General features: G+C 40.7%; 1 protein-coding gene across 1 annotated transcript in view; it reads left to right on the plus strand.

Annotated features, from left to right (window-relative positions):
• Positions 1-22,641, plus strand: part of LOC116045250 (protein disulfide-isomerase TMX3-like) — a 37,127-nt gene extending 14,486 nt beyond the window's left edge. The window contains exons 10-16 of the mRNA XM_031292773.2: positions 647-745; positions 3,874-3,931; positions 4,133-4,186; positions 7,690-7,746; positions 11,033-11,162; positions 12,693-12,761; positions 20,752-22,641. Of these exons, the coding sequence (XP_031148633.1) occupies positions 647-745; positions 3,874-3,931; positions 4,133-4,186; positions 7,690-7,746; positions 11,033-11,162; positions 12,693-12,761; positions 20,752-21,033 (749 nt within the window). The 3' untranslated portion in view covers positions 21,034-22,641. The remainder of the gene's footprint in view (positions 1-646; positions 746-3,873; positions 3,932-4,132; positions 4,187-7,689; positions 7,747-11,032; positions 11,163-12,692; positions 12,762-20,751) is intronic.
• Positions 22,642-24,487: the final 1,846 nt, after the last annotated feature.

A 24,487-nucleotide genomic window follows, 5' to 3' on the forward strand; every position in this document is an offset into this window, starting at 1 on the left:
TTTTATTTATTTGTTACACTATCTTTTTTGTTGTCGTTGCCTAATGCATCTATTGAATTATGCATTCGCTCCAAATGTGTAAAAAAAAATCTGCCAAAACTGTGTCCTGAAAATGAATGTACGGACGCGTGGAGAGTTTTTTAAAGACCGAAAGGCATAATAGCTGTGAAAATGAGGTTAGGTTAGCAAGCATCCCAGACAAAAACATCATCAGCATCTATTGTGAATGAAAATTGCATTTTTTTTAAATTTGTTTTTTTAATATCTTGACAACCGGTTATTTGATAAATAGGAAATGAATGCTTATTGTAGACAATCTAGACTGAACAAAAGGCCCTTTCATTTATGTCTTGACACCCAAACTGATACATTTGATTGATTATCTCTGGATTGATTCCCAATCTGCTCACAATCCATTGGCTGTTTCAGCCCCCCAAAACCATTTCTGTTCATTGTTTAACTGACCTCTGTCTATGAATGCTGAACTCGTGTCCCGCTCTTTATTCCCTAGAGAGCGTACAGTTGGTAAACACTGATCTTTCTTCCAATCCAGGCACCAATACGCTGTTTTCATATAAACAGGTTGTGTCCTGAATATCGACTTTGTGCTTCTGCTTCTGAAAGATTCTGTCTCTTTGTGTTGCAGAGTACGAAGATGCTAGTTTGTCATCGTGGGTGAACAAGGAGCGCTTCCAAGGATACCTTCAGATTGACGGCTTTACACTATATGAGCTCGGGGAAACAGGTGGCGTATGCATAAAAGTTGTCATCCACAATATGTTCTTTACTCTTCCGAATAACATATTTATATAGCAATCATATTACATGGGTATAGTTTAATTTTGGGACTTCAAAAAACTATTATTTTCATTATCAATCAGATATTTTTCCAAGTTTCTAGGTGACATCTTCAAATGTCTTGTTTTATCTGACCAACAGCCCAAAACCCAAATATATATTAGTTTACTATCACATAAGACAAAGAAATGTAAGAAATGATCACATAATTGAGAAGCTGACACTAGGAAAATAGTTGCAGATTCATTCTCTGCCGCTCAATCGACTTACTGTTTCAGCTCCATTTTATTTTGAAACTTTATAAATTGTGATTTTTGGTAATCGTGAGCATAATGTGTTTTTTTTTTTTTTTTTTGGTGTAGATTCAATTTCTTGTGTGCTCATTTTACTCTTTAATGATTATGGAGCCAAAGTCAATAGTCAACATCTTTTTAAATTATGGAATGATTACCAGCACATATCATTTGAAAAGTGCATCAGCACACAGCTTTACTCTGCCTGCCTCTTTAATGCTATGTCACACATTTCAAAACCCCCTCATATTTAGCTTCCCACCCCTGAATATCAAATCTACCACACGATGACTTCATAATTGAACATCAAACATCTTAGAGCTGCTCTTGTCGAATCTTCCTTGTAACAATATCAATGTTAATTGTGTGTCGGGGCTATGATAGGAAAGTCACTTCCCTCTAGACGTAGACCAAGTTGCTCAAATGTGCACACACTTTCTCTCCCACAGCACAGTGAAATACAAACTGGCTCTCAAACTGCAGTAAATTGATGCTCTGTGCAGAGAAAGCTGTGCTTTCTAATATTAGATGCAGTATTTTACCTCTTTATGTGCAGCTGACTGAGATCAGTGACGCTCCGCGGTTGGATTTTGCTTACATTTGTTGCTGCTTACAGTCAGTTTTTAACCCATTTATACCAAATGTGCAGTTTGTAGTTCTGAACACAAAATTGTCTCTAAAGCACCTTAATTGGATAAACACTATGTGACTAATTAAAGACAGCACAGTCCGTGGTGCAATAACTTAGAGTTTAGATCGAAGTACGTTTGTGAAAACAGTATAGAATCTCCCAGCCTTGTCTCTAAAGCCTTTTCAATCAATTGTCAAGTTCCATGCCCTTGGGCTCATTGCGGGGTGGTGGAGTGACATTTTAATGCTCTAAAAGCCTCATCCCACACACGTCTATGTCCCCATGTTTACACCAGTGTTACCAAAATCAATAAATAGTCTCAAGCTGTAATTTAGATCTATTTATGGGTCAAAACGTAAGGGACAGAACACAGACAGAGGTAAGGATAAGTGGCGTATTAAAAACAGCATCTATTTGACAGATTCCCAGTACAACACTTTTTTTGTGGTGTGCAGGAACATTGGAAGGCTGTTCCTCAGGGGCAGAGAGTGGATAGTATGTCTATCACAAACAACCCCTTTAAAAGACTACACTGCATACTTTTAACAACATCCAACATATTGTACAAATGCACAGTGAAAGAATGTCAGTCACACCAAAAAACCAATAGAAATGGTAGCTTTTGGCATCAAACTTTCTGCATAACGTCACTGGATTTAAGACACAAGAAATATGATGCGTGCAAGTTGTTAGATGGATGTCTTGTAAATGTGATTACTTCACTTCACAGTGAAGGTTGTGAGTGCTAACAGCTCTTTCTTCAAGCTTTTACCAGAATAATTTGAAACTATAGCCTGTGATCCTTTTATAAATAACGTAATTAAAATGTTTCTTCATAGACTTGATGTCTAGCTATTAGAAAGTGAAAACCTACGCGTACAGTTTATTAGCATTTTAACTATTGCACAGAAATGATAAAAACTGGTCAAGTTTGTATGGAATGGCTTATTGATCTGTAAATCATCAGTAACCATTACCAATAACTGTAATTTAAGCCATTAGGGAGCGCCTTGGAAGCCGTGTGGTCATAGCGCACGTATAATTGCAACGTCTTGGGTTCGATTCCAGCCTTGGCATCATACCTCTCTCTCTGCTCCGTTTCTATACTCTTATCCGTCAAAAAAAGGCGAAAATAAAAACTTAAGCCATTAGTTAACTTATATCTTATAAGTAACTTATAAACGGTGACTTACGAGAAAGCGGTCCCCTTTGTTTTAACCTGAGATTGTGGCATTTCCTTCAGTCGAGAACACTTAGAGGCTTAGAGGTCCCGTAGTTTAGCAACATTGCAGAATGAATCTATTTTTTTCTGACAATATACAAAGGAATGATGCAGCTACAGCAGCAATGGATTTTGTGTTAGTGCTAGTTAGGCACCACAAAGATTATGCACATTTTCACATGAAGAAGTATTGCAGAAAAAAGACAAAGTAAAATAAACTATTGTTCACTGCACAATGCCCCCGCCCCCCCGACAGCCGCAGAACAATGCAATGAAAGTTATTTTAGGAATGTTATGTGGTAGGTGAATATTGCACATTGAACGGCTGCTAGTATTCTCATATACAGTAGCACTGTAACATAGTTATACATTTAAAAAAAATAGTTTATGTGGCTTAACTTCCTCTCCCACATCTTATACAACAATCTGTCTCTGCATGTGAAATCTTCTTCCTTTTCTTTTCACCACCGGGGCTGTCCACTGGCTTTACGTAACCTCAACCTTGCCACATAGCAACCATCTGTGACCACCAGGGGGCAGGCTGGCACTCTCATCCCAGCGACAAAGGGTTTCTGGCCTCAAACCAATACAAGTCTGAATAACAGACCTTTTTAAGTTGTGTAACAGTTTTATTTTTTAAGTAGACCTATTTGTCGTGTCGTGGGTTTGGGTTTTGAATGGCCTGAAATAGCTCTTCAACCAGAAAGTGACCACTTGTTTCCTGTTCAACCAAGTAGAAAGCCTAAGCTAGCTTAATGTTTGAGTGATGAATGAATAAAGCATTCTCGCTGCCTCTTTCTTTTCTTTCCCGCGGTTGAGAGGTGATTCGTCTCCTTCAGAGCCTCTTATCTGACTTGTCATTGTCTTCTCCACCTTATAGTGTGTGTGTGTGTGTAATTGTGATTTGTAATCCCTGTCTGCCACCTCAGGCAAATTGGTCGCGATTGCAGTCATCGATGAGAAGGACCCCACAGAGGAGAGTGGCAGGTACAAAGAACACAAATAATAAAAAGCCCTATAAATTATTCCCAACAGTTACCACTATAGTTGCGCTCAAGTGCAGGGCTTTCAGATAAAGATAAGACTTGCTGTTATTGTTTGGATCTTCCCACAAATTACAGGCATCGTTCTAAATAAAGGTTAAACTCCCCACTCATGTGGTGTTTCACTCTTTTCATTTGCTTTTAGATTAAAGGCCTTGATTCAGAGGGTGGCGAAGGAATACAGGGAACATTTTAACAGGTAAGGCACGGATACACGATGAGGTCAAAGATGAATATCCAATTTATACATTTATTCGAGGATGGTGCACTCACTGGGGAGCGCCGCCTGTCTATTCACAAGCAAAGTTTATTCCTTTGTCGGGGCACGTCTGTTCTCGTTGACGTTCAGTAGAAAGGTAATTATGCAAAATGTCAGCTTCCAAATATAGGTGTTCTTTTCAGCTGTCAGTCAAAATCTCAGCTCGGTTTTTTATTAATGCATAATTTTATGTTTTTTTCCGGCTCCAATTGTGCAATAACAACTGGAGATGGGGTGTTTGTGTTACATACCGCCTTGTTCGACCCGTTCTTTTACTGGAGAGGAACCAATTAAACTAGGCACAGTATACAAAAAGGAAATGCATGCACTTCAAATGTATAATTTCACAAATTTGTTCTTGTTATTTTCGCTGTTAGTGGACTGGAAAGGTCGGAAGGAAAGTTGGTTCAAAACAGAGATGATGCAAGAACACAGACACCCAAAATGTTTAACACAGGGCTCCTGAAACAATTGCTTTATGTGTACAGCAGGATGATTTAGTAAGTACAGTAGGCAGGTCATCCTTTAGCTGGAGGACACGGGTTAAAGCAAACATGCTTAACTGGAGTGGCGTGACTCCAAATCAGCTCTTAATATCGCTGTTCTGTAGCTGACCCTTATCTCTGATCACTCCCGGTACGGCGGCTTGGCGACGAGGATTTCCTTAAAAGGATTAATAAAAAATTAAAATAAAAAGTCTCACATTTTCATCATTATTGTGTGCTTAAGTTCCGCACTGTGCCCCATCATTGACCATGTAGCTTCCATCAGATAGATTTCTGCTTTTCATTGAAGAGTAGTATCTCAAACTGCTGTGATCAAAGTGTTTCTCCCTCTCCAGGCGCCCCCATTAGGACTGATTGATTGAATTACACAGATCCCTATCAGCATTTGGACTACTATCTGCCACACTACTCTGTGCAGTATATATTTTTTGAAGACTTTTGAGTTTGAGAATCCCCACTGAGATCAGAGATGCCTGCAGTGTTCTGACGCATCTAAACGTTACTTGTAATTACAAGTCACGAGCTCGAGTGACGCCCCCGGCGGTGGGCGGCAGCAGCGCATAGAGTCAACAGATCATATGGTGCTGACTGACGTTTGGATGAGCGGAGTCAGTTTGATGCAGTAATACATTTTGTGGCGGTCAGCTCATCCACCATTTATAGCATTTTGACAGAACAATGAATGCAGATCTCAGAGGGAGCGTGTGTGTGTGTGTGTGTGTGTGTGTGTGTGTGTGTGTGGAACAAAGGCACATGCCTACATGTGCGCAAACCGCACTTGTGAGAAAGTCTGATTTCATCAGTAAGTGGGTGTGGGTTGGGTTGAAATTCTGCACCAGTCATTGTCTTTTATGTGCCCATTGCTGCACACCAGACGAAAAAGCCTTGTCACATAGAGCTTCTTCCCAAACTGAAACCTTTTGACTTTCTATCCATAAATTACCTGGATTCTTTAGGTTTCAGGCGGTTTTACCTGTTGAAAGAACATCTTGAAGCTGCTCATCTTTTTATGTTTACAATTGATTGAATATGTATTGTGAAAGATGCCATTCGAAGTGCTGAACACCGAGAATTATCACTGGATTCTGCAGTTCTCCTCAACTCTACAGAGCGTCACAGCAAGTCAATGTTATTTATGAAGCCCAATATCAGAAATTTTCCCTCGAGGCTTCACAATCTGTACAGCACACGACCCCCTCCGTCCTTAGACCCTCGCTTTGGTTAGGGAAAAACTCTCTCCCCCCCGCCCACTTAAAGGGAAAAATATGGAAGAAACCTCAGGAACAGCAACTGAGGATGGATCCCTCTCCCTGGACGGACAGACATGCAATAGACGTTGCTAGTAGCGACTAGCTGGTGAACAGCTGGTGGAGCATTTAGCAGCTAAAGAGCCTGATATCTGGATGGGTGAAGGCCAAAACAAAAAGCTAAATAAATGCTCATGCTGTTAAACTTTTTTTTTTACACGTTCCTCACATCAACTTTATAAGGTCAACATTGCATTTACAGCTTGTTGTGCTGCAAGCGGCCAAAATAAATCAATTAATACAGGTATAGGAATATTTTAAAGCCACTGCCTCAGTGGTAGTATTAAAAGAGACACAGCAATGCAAGCCACATTTTTTGTAAGAAAAAACTACTTCTTTAAAAGATGCTTAATATCACATGAAGATATTACAGGCGTTGTGTGTGGTTTTTAATATTGCGTGTGGCGATCTGTGATTTTAATCCTTTCCAGAGTGCATATGTGGGTGACTTCTCTCCCCATACCCACCATCGTATTTATAATAGTTCCAAAAACAAAGTTTTTTTTATATGATCATTGATTGTTCAATAATGAATTCCTGTCCGCAAGGACAACTTGTTTTCCTTTTATTTATAAAAATGTCGTAAGTGGAATGAATGACAGACACTTGCACATGTCCAGAGGGAACGTATAAGTAAACAGCTAAAATGTACAACTTTCATTGGCCATATCTGGAAGTATTTACCAGAAACAGCTGTTGTGCACTGTTGCTCCATGCTCTCATGGCCAGCCTGCTCAGCGGTCTGGCCAAAGAAGTGTCAGTGGGAGTAGGAAGATGGACACACATGGGAAACAGACCTGTAACCATTTAGATTATAGACCAAGTATTGATAATAAAATAAAAAGGAATTTATATTCCACATTACAATTTGTGTATCTCAACACTCCCTCCCTCAGTCTTGAAACATGTAGATTCTCTTCTAGCCGTGTCTGATCCATAACTCACACTGCTGCAGCTTTCAGACCAAAAGTTACAAACTGACTTTTTGATACTTGAGCTTTATTTCCAGTTTGGCCCACTATTGTCAGACAAATTATCACTAACACAGACTGATTTTTATATTGCATCCATATATTATTTAGTTCTGGCTCTTCATAATTAGTCGTTAATAAGCGCAGGCAGTATTTTGTAACACCCAGAGGACAAATGTGCAAGATGTAGCTGTGATTCAATATGAATATAATATATATGTAGAGGCCCCCCATAATCAGTCATTCAGTGGTAGTCACTGGCTTTCCTGGATTTGTGCAACCACCCCCTTCCCTAGTCTACCCACAATACACCCTGCTCAGACATAGTGGAGTACAATGAGAAACAAATTGAATTCCTCCTCGTGCCTTATCGTTCAGATAAATCACCTGAGTCTTTTCTGTGGTGGGAAAAGATGATGAGAAACGGGAGATGGCACAGGACAGAGCTTTGGGGATATCTTTTTTTCTTTCTGCAGTGACAAAATCCCAGTTTTCCATAGCAAAAAAAACATGCAGTTCCATTCAATGTGTTGGTGTCCCAGTTTTGTGCAATCCACTGAGACAAGGAAAAAAAAGGCTCATTTTGCGCTATTGAATGTTGTTTTTGATTCACTGTTTTTCACTTTCTTATGCCACTGATTTGTCTTGCATCTCTCCAGGGACTTCCAGTTTGGCCACATGGATGGGAATGACTACATTAACAGCCTCATTATGGGGTGAGTGTCTCAAATCCAGCCCACCTCTCTCTTCATCTTCATCTTCCTCTTTTCTCTACCTCATGTTACCTTCTGTCAGCTACTTATCCAGGTCTGGACTGACTTGTAATGCCAGCCTCTGCCATTAAAGATGCTCTCTTGTGGAGAAGTCAATTACACAGACAGACTGTCATTTCTTTTTTAGTGCACTTGGAAATTGTAACCCCCTACTATCGCGCACTAATGCATACAAAAAAGCACACCAGCTTCTGCAATTCAGCTTCTGCGAGTGAAGGATAGTGAAAGGAATCTATGAGGAATTTACGGATAAGGATATATGCGTGGATTAAATCTATGGCGGTCATGTGTTTTTAATAGCTTGTCAAAGAGCCGCGCCAATGATTCAGAGAGCCCTGCTGCTGTAGCTTTGCGCCTAGGCCTGCTGTTGGTGTGTCTTGCTCGAGAGAGGCCCTGCAACTGACATCCCACACTTTTAATTAGACAGAACCCTGCTAGTGTTACAGGCCAGCAGGGCTGTAGCAGTTGGCGTGTCTGTTTTGTATCTACCAACGTACAGTGTCTAATTATGTGTGTCTTTGTATAATGTTGTGTGTGTTTGTGTGAGGATCTCCCAGCGTAATAGACCGCTGCAGGATGTAATTTTAAATTTAGCATATTATTGTTTGTATAAGGGAGATTATAGCAGACATGGTCTCCTAAGTCCTATGTAATTAAAAGAGTACAGTATAGGAGTTGCATTGGAAATAGGACGACATTCAAAGAACAGACTCCGGGTGCATGGCTGAAATTAAACAGACGGTGTTTATATTTAAGGATAAAGGAGGTGATTAGCCTTCCCAATTTTGTACGAGTAGATACAATATGTATTTGCCGGGTTTTACAGGACTGAGTTTGGCCGCTGTAGCACGGGATTAATTGCCCTCCTTTGAGGAATGAAATCCTAGCCTGTCAATGTCCACTAATTCTCTCCTTTAGGAGAGTCATGGAAATAAATCTGATGGTTTTTTATCCCGCGTTCTGTCATCACAGCGATTACTGTGTTCTGGCAGCGGTCTGTCTGGCGTAAGGCTGCCCCTGCTTTCACCAAAGGCACAGAGACACACTATTGAACACACACACATACAACATGAGCACCACTCTAAGTCCGAGGCCGTCTCTGCCTCTGTTTAAATGTAGGATTATCCCTAACCCCTTATATGGAATGCATTGTGGGCTGTGAAAAATTTAGAGATTTGAGGTGACTGAAAGTCTGTGTGTGTGTGTGAAGGGAAGACTTGTAATCTAGGAAGGTGAATGACTAGGAAGATACCACACCAAGCAGTCATTTGATTTGTATACTAAAGATCGCTTTTGTGGAACCTCTAATACATTTCTGGTACTCTATATATCATGAATATAATTTTTAAAGTGTGAAAAGATCTCAGCTCACACACAAATAAAGTTGATTTCAATTATCTTCTCCTACACCTTTTATTAAATAGGCAGTTTTAAGCCGCCTACATGTGGTACGCGATTTGCGCTCTGAGCAATCATTATATATTATATATTATACAGTTTACAGTTAGGTTTTTAATTAAGTCGTCTTGCAATAATTAAAGCCCAGAAAATGCCTCTGGAAACAGAAAGTGAAAAGAAAACTTGGGGAAGACAAACTAATGAACTGCTGATAATGAGCCAGTCCCATTAAGTTAAAAACAACAACAACCTCCAAACTACAGATTGTTAGGAATACAAATGCTATTTTTTTAAATACAGTTTTCACCTGTTTTTTTATTCAATATTTACTTCTTTGTTTATCTTTTTAAAGAATAAATGTAGTTCCAACGCGCATCTCTGTGTGTTAAATATGCAGCTAAAGCCACGCAGTTAGCTTACAGCAGTTTAACACAGCATGTTTGCCAGGACATTGTTTCACTGTGTAACTTCCCGTAAATCCACGAATGGTAATTGTTTTTATATATGCTTGTAGAAATAAAGTAAATACATGTCATTTAGTGAGGTTTAGAGGTGCCAGAAAGCGTATTTCTAAGTGTAATAACTTTTATTAACTTTAAGAGAGTCAGGCTAGCTGTGTCCCCCTGCTACCGGTCTTCATGCTAGCACAGGCTAACGCTTCATAGTAAACACAGACATCTGCAAGAAGGCAAAACATGTATTTCCCAAAATGTTGAACTGTTAAAATCTTAAATCCATGTGAAGAAAATGTTAGCCTCATACGTATATTACATCTCATCGTATAGCACAGATATGAGAGTGGTGTTGATTTTCTCATCTAACAATAGGCAAGAAAGCAAGTTTTGACCAAAATGTCCAGCTGTTCCTTTAATAATCCAAATAAACATGGATACAGTTTTCCAACAAAAACAAAATTAGCCCTAATTATACAGCTGGCTGTTTTTGGCAGAGGAAAAGGAAATGACTTAAATATGTGTTTTTCTGCCAGCTCTAATTCTATACAGTACAGTATATGAACCTTTATTATGGGTGGCGAACGCCCAGTAGTCTCCACTCACGGAGGTGAATAGGCTAATCCATATTTATTTTAAATGGGTGCCGTGTGTGTGTGTGTGTGTGTGTGTGTGTGTGTGTGTGTGTGTGTGTGTGTGTACTACTGATCTTTCCTGGGTGGTGGATTGGGACAGTGATGGATGTGTGTGTGCAATTTGTTTCCGGGTTGAGGGGGCTGTGATGGACTGGTGTGTGTGTGTTTCTAAGCACTAAGATACCTTATCTAGGCCAGGCTTTGGTGCTGTGTGAGATGTGGGTAACAGAGATTGCTTGTTTCTGACCTTGTTCGTTATCTCACTGAGTTTTGTAATTCCTTCTCTGATTTCTCGAAATAAGTATGCCGGAGAGCGTGTGGTGTCTGTCTCTGGCACTGGAGTACTGGGCTTCTTTGTATATTTCTCAGCATGGATGCAGAGTTGCTTTTCTTCTGGACTCCCTGTGATTCACTTGTCAGCTGTAATTTGTAAAGGTCTCTTTAACTGTGACCGGCACAGACCAATAAAGCCACTGAGTTGCACACTGTATGCATAAAAGATAGAAAGAAATGGCACTCTAAAATAGGCCAGGCTGCATCGCCTTTTTCCTCAGACAAAAAAAATCCTCTTTGAAATAATGCCCAGGGGAAAAGTTAGGTTGTTCTGAGTACAAAGGGTTTGTTTATATCACAATTGTATTCTTCGTGTTACAATTTGTTCTTCTCTAATGATGCACTTTGATAATGGCAGTCCAAGGTGCTGAGGTTAAGAAGATTAAAAGCTGTGTTTCCTGTTTTTCTCAGCGAGGTGACAGTGCCCTCCGTTATCATCCTCAACACATCCAACGAGCAGTACTTCCTGCCCAGTGAGCCGATTGAGACCATGGAGCAGCTGGTCCAATTCATCAACGGTGTTTTGAACGGTTCTGCACAGGTCCAAGTCTTCTCCTCTTCTCTCCTTTCCCCTCCTCTCTCCTGCTTTTTGTTTATGCATGCAGCTCAGTGTAGCCCTTTCCCCTCCCTTCCCCTTGTGTTGTACCATCGTAATCACACCAGTAGTCTTCATTAATCAACCACGTTGCCTTGCATTTTAAGTCTTCCCTGGAAAATATTTTCAGCAGATGAGGTATTTTTGCAATCTCCTTTTGCATGTTTAGATTTCGTATTGCTGTCCTCCCTGAATGGATTATCTGCAATAATTCTGTCTTCTAAATCAAACACTGAGATTACTACATGACTCTGTATTGTAGTGTGCACACTAATCTGGAAAAGAAAAGTCATCGCTTTCCTCTGCACCACAAGTCACCAGATGTATGAAACCATAAGCCAAACAGCCAGAGGTCCTGTCCTTTTTTCTTTTTTTTTTCTTCCAAGAAAGGTTTAGGCTATTTTTTGCTTGGCAAAACAAACCACCTCCCACCAAATAAACAGCAACAGAAACCTCCATGTTTCTGCTGTCCAGTTGCAGCCAAAGCCTGGACAGTTTCAGCGTCTTCACGTCATGCTGGTAATGTCTGCAATGAGGTGTCTTAAGGCTGGTTCGTGCTTCATGCAGAAATACACAGGATAATATGCGTTTAATGCATTGAATTCAATTTAAAATAATGTAGATGATGCAAGAAAGCTAACAATAGTTACTGTTAGATTTTAAGATTTTTTAGGGAAAACGTTGAAGAGAGACGATGAATTTTTGAATTTTTCCCAAGCATGACTAATATCTTTGAACTTATGAGTGTTGTTCATAGAAAGCATGAACATTAAGGTACGCAGACAGCGTGTTTAGCCTCGCGTGAAGCAGTAACCAGCCAGAGGAGGACAGAGTTGGCAGTCATATCTCGAGCAGGTTTTTAGGGAATTGCTACTCCCCACTCACTGTTCTTGTGGAACATAGGCTGTCTCTCTCCTTTTTTTTAGTCCTCTATCCTCCCACTCCGACAACATGCTGTAAAAAATGTTTGTTAAAACTTCTCAAACTAGTTATGCAGTCCTCACACAGCATTAGCATGAGTCTGTGCAACAGCTGCTTCCACAAAAACCATCCTATGCCCACCTTCAGCTCGTTCACAGAAGTCCTGCTCAGTCAGTGCACACTAATTGGCCATCCTGATGAATTAGCGTCGGGGACAGATCGCTCATTGGCTGCCCAGGTGCTGTTGCCAACAAATGAGGTCAAACGGAGTAGAGCTGCTGGGCAGCGGACAAACTAGAGTCGGGCACAGCCGATCATTTGTGCAGAGAAGCGTTTAATTAAACAATATTTTAAATGTCTGGGATGTACGGACCATATGACGGTAAACCTAATACTTGGATAACTCTGTGTGCGTACTGCGTGATTAGTTTGAGAATTTTTTTTACTGGGTATTGATAATTGTTTTTTGTTATTTAGGGATTGTCCCCCAAGTGATTAGGATGAGCTAGACATAGTATCTCTTCTGTCTCTATTAAGTGGTCTGTCTCTCTGCAGGCGAATGGAGGTGATGGATACATTCAGAGGATCAAACGTGTGGCCTTTGATGCCAGATCCACCATTATGGTAAGTTCACTCCAGGCTGCCACATGTAGACGGAGAATGTTTCCCAAGCACAATGTCATTGGGGTTCAAAAATGCTCATGTTATATTACGGTAATCTCATATATATGTTTTGTTAAGTGCAATTAAAATTGATTAAATCATAGCAATAAATCATTTTAAAATAGTTCAAAACATGTCAGTCTGCAGGATATCACCATCGTGACCTCCACTAAAAAAATAATTAGTTGACTAAAATTCAGTTACGCCTTTTTTGTGCACTATGCACCTCAATTAAAGCTCAAAAAAACCCACGCATTTCAGATATATTTAGTTTATTAGGTTATTTCTAGAAGCAGACATGGTACTGTAGCTTTAGTTAAACCTACACTGTTTGTTGTCACTTGGGTGCAGCACATCAAGCTGTAAAATAAAGTTGAAGTGCCCATATTATGAAAAAAAACAATTTTTTTTCTAGGATTTGGGGTGTTATTTTGTGTCTCTGGTGCTTCCACACGCATACAAACTTTTGAAAAAAAAAAATCCATCAAATTACAATTATGAACCTGAAAATGAGCATAATATGGCTACTTTAATAATAAAGTTGAACTTAGACTTAGCGTTAGAGCTGGGCAATGTATCGATATTATATCGATATCGTGATGAGAGTAGATATCGTCTTAGATTTTGGATATTGTAATATGGCATAAGTGTTGTCTTTTCCTGGTTTTAAAGGCTGCATTACAGTAAAGTGATGTCATTGTCTGAACTTACCAGACTGTTGTAACTGTTCTATTATTTGCCTTTACCCACTTAGTCATTATATCCACATTACTGATGATTATTTATCAAAAATCTCATTGTGTAAATATTTTGTGAAAGCACCAATAGTCAGCACTACAATATCGTTGCGGTATCGATATCGAGGTAATTGGTCAAAAATATCATAATTGATTTTCTCCATATCGCCCAGCCCTACTTGGCGTACAGTTTCTTATTTACACAATCAGCAGACTCGTAGCAACATTACGGCATTAATATGGAGATGCGTTTCTGCTGAGAGCAGTGATGGTGAACCAAAATAGTAAAATTGCGGCCCGTAAACCAAAACAATGAGTTTTAAAGGGGCTAAAATGTTCCATAGACCTGAGAGGAACCGCAGTGTTGAGCGACCCCTTTCACATTACACAAAATCATTTGTCCATTGTTCAAGTAAACATATTGATTAGTGAGGCTTTAAAGCTATAGTGCGTAGTTTCTGTCGCCCCCATGAGGAATTCTAAGTAATGACGACAAAACAGTCGGCGCGTCCACATGATCACAAGCCTTACGTGATCTTGCACCACCCCCACCCCTCCTCCACGCAGTTGCTAGTAGCCAAGGAGGACACGGAGGATTACAAAAACATGATGGACTCTATCTTCACTTGATTTTCTGTGTGCGGAAGTCGCCGGACGACACCAGTTTCTGAGCGTAACCATACTGAGAAATACAGAGAGACTTTTGTGGAGCTGATAGTCTTAATTAGCTTTGCATCAACTCATTTGGCAATGCCTTGAATGTACCGGACGTTAATTAATATTAAAAAGGTAACGCACTTAAGCTTTAAGGTCTATTTTATATTAGTTTCAGCGTAATATTATTTTGTCCTGCTTCCCAACTTTTTAAACCACTGTTCTAGCCTTGGTCTTTCTTTACCTCTACAGTTCATTATTAGGATACAACTGAACACCTTGTTAGGGCTGAACGATTTTTGAAAATAATCTAATTGCGATTTTTTTTCCCAAATATTGCGATTTCGATTCGATTATTTTTTTAAGCTCTTTGTCTTCTGTATTATTCAACAAAGACAAACAATAAATCATTTTATAGTATGAACACACAATTACACACTAGACAGTTAAACAATTAAAAATATAGTATATATATATATACACACACACACACACACACACACACAACAGTGTAATTTTTTACAGTGCACAGAGAGGAGCTGCCTCCAGCCCCTCCCCCTCGTGAAGTTGCGTACTGCCGTGTGCACTTGTTCAGAGAGGCTATCGTTACGTTAGCTAGTTGCTGGTGTTCTTGCCGTGGGATTAACTGTACTAATAAAACCGTTGAAACACCGCGGCCGCGCTGCTGTGAAAGCTCCCCGAACGTCATTTATCAGAGTCTGGTTGTTACCCCTCTCAGTGGCAGCTCCTCCACTCCATATATTTATAACGGAGCTAACCGCTAACCGGAGCTAACCGCTAATCAGAGCTAGTTGCCAACCGAGCCTTCAGTTCTGCGTGTCTGTATCCATTAACTGCACGTATGGACTCGAACCAGAATAAAGCCCTTCATTTTATTAAAATGGCTGTAAAAGTTTTAAACTACAATCAGAGTTGTTTGAATGACAGAAATCAGCTCAAGGTACAGTGTAGCGTTAGCATGCTAAGTTGATGCTTTCTCTGCGGAGTGCAGACTGATTTGCTCTCGCGAGTCATGTGACCAAATCGCAGCCTTTGCGATTAGGAAATCGCGTTTTAACATATCGCGATATTATCACAAATGCAATTAATCGTTCAGCCCTACACCTTGTACTTGTTGATATGCTTCACACCATGCCTCCCCTTGACTGCGTTTGCCAGTTTAGGGTAAATGCTGTTTACTGCATATGTAACCTGCGCCAAGGTTATTAACACTGTAAAGCAAATGCCCGAGTGCCCTGCTCTTTCCCTCTGGGAGAAAAACAACATTCAGAGAACAAGACAGGGGAGTACGACTGAGAATATGCAATGCAGGCAGTAAACGCAGTATGGGGAAAGAGAAACCGGCAACCAAGCAGGAGGAGGTGGAGTAATGAGGGAGTAGACAGGGTCAGGAGGCTGAACTTGCTTCTCCTCCCACTTTCACTCTAAGAAGTTGGTTCTTTTAGGAGAACTGGTGTTTATTTTACCACAGGTGTGATAGGAATGTAAATACAGCTGTGTTGTAATGCTCTGGTTGTACTGTAACCACAGGTAAAGGGAGGTGGAGAAAATTATAGATTTTATTCAGGAAACTGTTGAGATGGAAGGTATAGTGACTTCTGGAAGTTACCTTGAGGTACCAAGGCTTGTAGAAACATTTGTATAGAAGGTTTTACTTTTAAGCTGTCTGGTTTGTCAGTTTAAATCAGTGGAAGAAAATGTCAGAAAATATAAAAACGATTATTTCTTTGGGCTCTGTGAAGTTTGATTTATGGTTCTGCGTTGAATCTACGCGTAGAAATGGACCCTACGCCGTAGCCTACACCTTAGCCTGACGTGCACCTCTACTACGCGTCGCTGCGACGCCGACCGCAACAACTGTGATTGGTCCGCTTGGCTGGGTTTGGTAGCGTTGCATTTACCACCTACTCATTTTCGGGTTCTCCTTCTCTGTGAACAACATGAAATCAAGGAGAGGGTTAACTTATCCTGCTACAGCTTTCCGACTGGGTCAGAAAGCACAGGGGGAGACACATTGTTTCGGTGGCGTTTTTGTTTTGTGTGTCGGTACTCGCTCCGAAGCTAACCCCCGTCACTCTCTCCAGGGTTCCGCTGGGTCTTAAAAAGTCTAAATTTCGATGTAAGTATTGTGTTCTAGGTCTTAAAGGAACACGCCACCGTTTTTTGAAATAGGGTTATTCACCGTCTCCCCTAGATGTAGATTTTACTTTGCAAGTACGTTTGTGACTCTGCATTTTCGTTCGTTACTTTTATGTTTGGTTTTACTTTTCATTCATAAAGGTCTTAAAAAGTCTTTAAATTTGACTTGGTAAAACCTGCAGAAACCCGGTCTCTCACTCGCTCTACCGCACACTCCTCACACATACAAACACCGGCTCTGCTATTCTCTTTAAGAGGTACGCTAGAAACATGAAGACACACCATTGCACAAGTATAAATCCTCACATCGGGGAAGGCCACTTACTTAAGCGAAGGCGTAGGCTCTGCATAGAGTCTGCGTGCTACTCTAAATCAGCCTTAAATGTAAAGTGTGCAAAATCATATTGGTTTCCAATTAGCAACTGCACCAAAGTAAGAATCCACACATGAAGGGCTCGTCGTACACCTGTGAGAGAAATGAAATGCTATTTTCTTCTTGATTCCCTAAATTTAGCGAGCTGCATGCATCACCACGGCTAGCCCTGCTTACAGTGACATGATACAGTACGATACAAAGTAGATAGGCAGCAGCCATCACCTCGCCCCCGCAAAGCCCTGCATCTAAATGCACGTCTGACAGGAGCATGAGGAAGCAGCCACATTAGGCCCAGTGACTCATTGCCAGCTGTGTTAGCATAGCATACCCATCTCAAACTCATCCAGCACCACACAGCAGCGGCAATTACCATCCCTCTTCCTGTGGCAATGACCGGAGGGAACATGAATATTTCTCAGCTCAGTGGCTGACAGAAGTTGTGACCGAATACTCCCTTCTAGGTACATTGTCTCTGATGTATCCTGCTATATTAAGGCTAAATGACTCATTTGTCCCCGAGATCATTTAAAGAAGAAGTTGTCCTTCAGTGACTCGGGCATGGTTGAGCCTGCAGGGATCATGTTTCGCTGGAGTGGAGTGGTATGTGTCACAAAAATATCCAATTTTATATGCAGGTTCAGGGCATGCATGTGAATGAGAGTTTTGAGAATTTACTGTATTTTAATCCAGCCGATCTTTCGGGATTAATAAACACACACTTCCATTTACCAAAATGTTTAGCAAATTTACCAAATTATTTAGAATCTGCGATCTACAGGTAGTAAATGGAGAGAAACCAGAAAATAAAATGAAGTCTAGAAAGGTTTTATTTGCTGAAGTATTGAAAGATAAAAAAAAAACTCCAACTAATTCAGTTGTAATTCACTTTCAGTATGTGTATGCATGCAACCTTTGCATACATGTAGCACCAGTATGTGTTTGAGTTTGTGTGTGAGTGTGTAGTCTTGGGATGTGAGCCTAGCGAGGAAGACAGAAAAAGAACAGAACATATCTTCAGACAGACTTGTGTATAAAGGTGGATGTTTGCTTGTTTGAAGTTTGAGATTTCTTTATTCATTTCAGTTCAAACGGCACAGTCTGAAAGTACAAGAAACCCAAAGGATTCTAGATAAAAGCGTCAATCTGGTCCAATCCGGTCATCAGTGTAAAACAAAACAAAAGCAAACAACACAGCACATTACAAGATAGAAACACAAAGGGTATAACAGAAACACAAAGGGTATAACATAATACAGACATTCTGAAGTAGCATGACAGAAATTTAATTAATACTAAAATATTACAGCCTGCCCGGGTTTCTGCAAATGATTTGTGACCTGCCTTCTAAACACACTCGCGAGGCTTAATGGCGTAATGCAAATGAATGAATAAATGAATGAATAAATAAAAATGCAGTATCTCCGCTAAAAGCATAAAAGCCTGTCTGCAATTTTCCCGACAAATATTTTTGGATCTCCAAATGGGATTTTGAATTCACTCTACCTAATAGCTAATAGGAGGCTCTTTACTATTGCTAAGAGAGATTCAACACCTTTATTAAACTGCCTGACTCCACATCTGTGCTGTGCTATACTGAAAGAAAGGGATACCTTGTTAGTGTGTTCTGTTATTTTATGTGTGAAGAAATAAAGTCAGGGGCCTGGGGCAAAAATGAATGTTCTTCCCACTTTCTCTACACTTGTGCATGCATCCTTTTTGCCTTTAAGACCCATCCTGAACAGTGCACATGACAGACAACACAAGGCTACTTTTAATGTTTTGCCCATTGCCAGCACTGGGGGGGGGGGTGGGGTGGGTGGGTAGTATATATGCTGTTTTGTGTAGTGGCGCATTTGTCCCATCCACGTCATTTCCAGTTGACACAGAAGCTCCGGTACAGTTGCTACGAGCAGTTAACATAGTATTGAGTTTTTTCTTCATCTCAATCATCATTCATCAAAGTAATTACTTAGCCACTGCTAGTACCAGCTCTACTATACTCGGCTCGACTCGACTCGGCCGCGGTGCCCCGTCCTCCATTTTCCATTGCAGATTTAGTATCGCCTTATGCCTGAGGCGAGCATGGCTGGTCGTCATAGCGATGCCGCAGGAAACTGCCGTGACCTAACGCGACACACACACAGAACGTCGAAGGTGTGTTGTTTTTTACACTCAGCAAGAAAAAAAAAATGTTTTAAAAGAAGTTGGAGGCAGCAAAAAAAACAAAAAAAAAACACCGCTGGCTAAACTATTTAAAAATGGCGGGTTTGTTCAGGACACCCCCGTCTGTTGCTAGCAATGATGACGCAGTGATTAGTGACGATTCTCTCTGACCAATGAGTAGTCTGCAGGTTTTCACGTCACCTTTTGGTATCGCCTCAGCTCGCTTGGAACCTCGACGGAGGTGATACTAAAAAAAGTACCTGTTAGCTAGTACCAGGGACTTTTTTTCATAATGGAAAACCAAAAAAGGTGAGTAGAGTCGAGGCAGATCGAGCAGGTACCGTGTCATGGAAAAACGCCATAATATTCAGATTTAAGAGTTACCTGTTCTTCTCTAAATTGACTGACAACCTGTACAGTGTCCTGTATAGTGTCCTAATCTACGCAGTCGTAGCTACTTAACTATGTAGGAGATCCTTCAAAGCTCTGATTGGTCAGTTGTTTTGTCAAAGCATGTCAAACAGCCGTCAACTAACATCACAGCAGACATGTTTGAATTGCTAAGATTTGAAGCTTTGGACTTTGATTTAGACGTCTGTAACCACACTGGGCTTGTGGTCATTTAAATAAATACAAAGTTACTTAGAAATATGCACTATCAAGCAATGGTCAATCAATGGCAATTCAATATTAAAAAGTATTAAAACTAGATTCTAGATATGGAGGTTCTATAAGAGCAGCTTAATACCGGTGGAAGATAGCCTGACAAGCCAGACCCACATCAAGATGTCGGGTCTGGGAACTCACCATTGGCAGGGCTCAATCCGAGGGACAGGATAAACGGTCGTCTTTCAAATTCTCTCTGCACGCAATAGGACAGCGCTACAACCAAGCAGAGCAACGAAGAAGGTTGCGGAGCTAGTTGATAGATTAAATTTTTGCCGTATCCGATCGGCAAAACTCTGAACACATCTTCCTTTTTTAAGAACTCCAAGTCTTCCAGAGTCGTGGCCGAAGCCGTTTCGAAAGACCGCTGTTCCCATCAACAGCATCCATCAACAGCAGCCATAAGCCCGCCCACCGACTCTATACACAATGTGATTGGCCCAGCCAGAGTTTGGTTTTTCTAGCTCGCAAGCCAACGGAGAGTTGCTAGACTGACCCTGGCTGCAAATTACATTTACTGCCGCTAGGCTGCGTGTACATTTCTAGGCTAGGTGGAAGATGCACCGATGCAGAATCATACCCCAGGGTGTGTCAGTACACCGTGACATCACTGTTGGGTGTGGTTATAGATGCAACCAGAGCACAACTTCAGCCATCTTCAGTTTTAAGTATTTATTTTAAGTATAAATGCTGAGATCACCCTATGGCCCTTCTCTCTTCTTATTCACTTGCTTACTACCAAGCAAATTAGCAATTAATCCAAACACCACAATCAAATGATCGCACAGTGAAGCCAGCCCTGATCTCAGGGGCCCCGCTGGGCAGTTACCTGCTTTGCCCGCTTGGTAATCCACACTTGGAAAAAGACAAGAACGAAGGTTTAGGAAGGGATTATGAGTGATGTTAATGTTTATAGATGTGTATATTTACATAGTGGATTTATAACAAAAAAAAGCGGAGAGCATGTTCTTATAGTGGTTAGAGTCAACAAGCTTAAAATTCTTCTGCAAAATATTTAATTGTAAAAGAAAATTCACGTATTGTTCTCTCTTCTGTCCTTTCTCGCTATCCTCATTTACTCCCATTATTTCCCTCGACGCATTCGCATCTCTTTACTTTTGCCTCCATGTTCTCCCCCACACCTCCCGATTCTTTGTCTTCCTTTCATCTCTTGCTGTCTCCGTTCCTACATCAGTCAGTGTTTCGCAGCTCTCCACTGCTGGCCTGCTTCCTGTTCGGCCTACCGCTGGGTGTAATTAGCCTGATGTGCTATGGCATCTGCACGGCTGACTCGGATGACGGTTCGGATGACATAGATGCGCTCAAGAGGGAGGGCCTGACGGATGAAGAGGAGGAAGAGGAGGAGGAGGAGGAGGAGGAGAGGCAACGCGCCACTGAGCTGGAGGGGCCCGAAGACGGCGAGAACGAGGAAGACGATGTTGGAGAGAAGGATCCCGAAGAGAAGAAAACCGATTAACACAGGGGCTCCCGCCGGATAGAGGATGATGGGCCTAGTCAAATGCAGTGACATGAAACTCAAAGACCTATCAATGTATTACTCTTCTGCTTCTTTGTCTTTCATATCACTTCGCCTCAGAGCCCCTCGAGCACAGACTCTTCCCCCATCTTTGAGTTCTGTGTTTAAGGTCGGCTGCTCAGTGAAGCCATAGAATCATGTTTCAAACTAACAGCCTTTTTTATGATGGAGTGTAAATGCATACTGTTCAAGAGAAGGAGGGATGGCTGTGAACCAAACCACTTATTTATTATGATTCGACCAACCAGTGGTTTATTCCATGTGATGTGTGACCCTTTCTCTTTGTTTTGTAACCACTTAAATGCCCCTATCTTTTTTCTTTTTTTTTTGTCGTATGCCAATCTCTTTCTAGTTTATTGTGTTATCCTTAATATTGCCTTTAAACTAAACACAACATGAATACACAAAGACAATTTGTTCACCACTACCCCCAACTCAAAGTGTAGGCTTATCAAATATAGTGATTGGCGCATGTAGAAAGCAAAGGAAGTGCCCAAGAAGGAAAATCTGCCATAAATGAATTGTGTTTTTTAAATTTTTTTTATTGTATGTTATTGCCTGAAAATATTTCTTCTCCTTCTTCTACTAGGGGTGCAAAGTGCCGAGACAGTCGTGCATTTAAACTTATTTCTCATGCCAGCTGCCTGTTGAGGCGAGTTGATGAAAAAAGCTGGAATGGTAATTGGTGTCCGTCTGTCTGATACTAGAATATGAAAAATGCACATTTCTTTCTATTTTATGACCAACCTGCTCAAAAGTCCTAGTCTAGATGGGTTGTACCTGTGCAGGAGACACCCATACCATGCATTAGTAGTTCCTGCAGCTTTTTAACAACTTATATGCCTCAGATAGACTGGCTCTGTCTGTTTCCATATTTCAATCTGTCCTCCATCACTGGTTGCTATATTGAATTCAGTAGGCAGGTTGAGGTTTAAATCCCGATGCACTGAGACATACACTGAGCGTACAACATATTAATCCCGTCTTCGTAGTAGTTGGTTTCACCCCCTTTTTTCTGTAATAACCCACTATTGTTAGTTTTCTCAAGGCATTGAAATTCATCTCCAGCCTGTTTTCGTACCCTTTGGACTGAAGTGTATGTAATAGCTGAAATCAAGTATGGATTGTGGCTTTTTCTTGGATTCAAGTGGCCAGCCTATTACAATAAAGGACAAGTGTTCCTAAAACCTGCCACACCCAACAGAATACCACTTTTTATGAAAAATGCACAGTAGAGTGCACCTTGTTGGATTTGGCAGTGAGGCATGTTAAGGCATGTTTCATTATCTTTAGTATGTTTAGTATAAATTGAACTTGTGTGACTAAAGAAGGAAAAAATAAAGGTAAACCCGTTAACACTCAAAAGAACTCTGGGTGTAATTTTGAGATTTGATATACAGTAGCGCTCCAGTGGCACATTTTTCAGCAACTGATACCCCGTTTACACGTACATGGTTATTTTGAAAAACGGAGACATTTCCCTTCGTTTGTGCCCTTCGTTTCCACGCAAACAGAGAATTTGCCTCTGAAAATGATTCTTTCTAAAAACTCCGGCCAGAGTGGAGATTTTGGAAAACTTCGTTTGCATGTAAACTGAGACAAACGGCGGTTTCGGCAGCCGAGGAAGTGATTCGTTGCTGTTGTTGCTATTTTCGGGATTCTGATTGGCTAACGTGGGCTTGAGCTTCTTGTTACACTGTCACCTACAGGTTTGGCATGCTCTTGACGGTATATATACACTGGTAAACACTTTTCTGAAAACTGACAGCTGTGCACAATGTTATTTTTGAAAACGGAGAGTTTGAAATGTCCGTTTATGAAAATAGCCGGCCATGTGTAAACATAGTAGCACTTCAAACCAGTGGGCGGAGCACAGTCAAAAATGCTAATACTATATAAAAATCTCTCGTGTTAAATAATCAGGATGGCAGGCAAAAGTGTAGTCATGTTGGACCCCATAGCTCATAAATTTGACTTTTTGGGAAATATGCTATTTACTTTATTGCCAAGCGTTAGATGAGAAAGTTAAAACCACTGTCATGTCTGAAGGGAAAATATGAAGCTAGTGCCAGCAGTGTTAGCTTAGTCCAAAAAAAAGGCTGCTCTCGTGTATCCTCGCCTATAGCTCCTCGATGCTCGCTCCTCGGGGTAGAAATAAGAGCTTTGAGACGGCTTCACCGAGGACGGACAGAACAACTTCCGGTTCAGCCGAGGAATGAGGAGTCGAGGAGCTATCAAATAAGCGACATGAGAAGGATCTAGTTTGACACATCCTGTAAACCCCAGTAAAACCACAACGTGCATTTACATGTTCTTTTATAGATTAAACAAACAAGATATAAAATGTTCATTAGTGAGTTTGTAAGAGTGCTGGTAGGTTTTTTTCCCCTTTGGACAGAGCCTAGCTCTAGATAGCGATTTCCCCCCTACTTCCAGTCTTTATGCTAAGCTAAGCTAATCGACTGCTGGCTCTAGTTTTATACCATAAATCGGTATCAATGTTCTCCTAACTCTCGGCAAGAAAGCGAACGAGCGTGTCTCCCAATATGTCGACTGGATTATTATTTACCCTGCTTTTGTGTTACATTATTCATCCGAAACATTCATGCACTGTATTTAACATGTAGAGCTGCAGAGTAATTACAAGTTTGAATTGAGTAATGGCAGCTTCTATAACAGGCTTTTACTCAAGGGAACTATCCACACAGGGTGATGAATGAGCATTAAGTTCATTGGCCTTGGGAAGAGTAATAAGAAAAAGTATCTCATATAGTGACAACTGAACCAACCACAGCTGAGAAAACTACTAAGTGGACTTTTTATTAAGATGATATTTTCAAATGGTAATGAATGTTTTGAGCTGTTATTGTGTAAAGACAATCCTCAATCTCCCCCCCCCATTCTGTAACCCTTTTAAAAACAAAAGTGTAGCTGAGTAATAAGATCCCTTCAGGGTTTGTTACACTTCATTTCATCGTGCTTTAGTAGCTCAGTAAATCTTGTAACTTGATCGACAGGCAATTCAACCTGAGCATACCTGATGTTTTAAATATACAGAGCTTATCTGTATCACTACTGTGAAACTGCACTAAAGGAAACCATGCCCTTGCCTTGCCTTCTGGTTTTGTAGTTGCCTACCATTCTCTGCCAAACTTCCTCTTTGGGTTTGATTTGAGATTGTCACACTTTATTACAGGTTTGAAAGATTGAAATAAAGATTGTCCTCTTTCGTTCTTGTTGAATCTGTCTTTTGTTCCATCTGATTTCTGCCTTCCATTTCTCCATCTATCTCCAATTATCACATGTAGGCTATAAATGTGTTTTTTTTCCCCTCCATTCCACGGTATAATCCAAGGTAGAGGTGTCTACTCAATTATCGCAGATGTAATACAAT

Source organism: Sander lucioperca, chromosome 23 (assembly GCF_008315115.2).
Source record: "Sander lucioperca isolate FBNREF2018 chromosome 23, SLUC_FBN_1.2, whole genome shotgun sequence".
In the NCBI taxonomy this organism is placed as follows: domain Eukaryota; kingdom Metazoa; phylum Chordata; class Actinopteri; order Perciformes; family Percidae; genus Sander; species Sander lucioperca.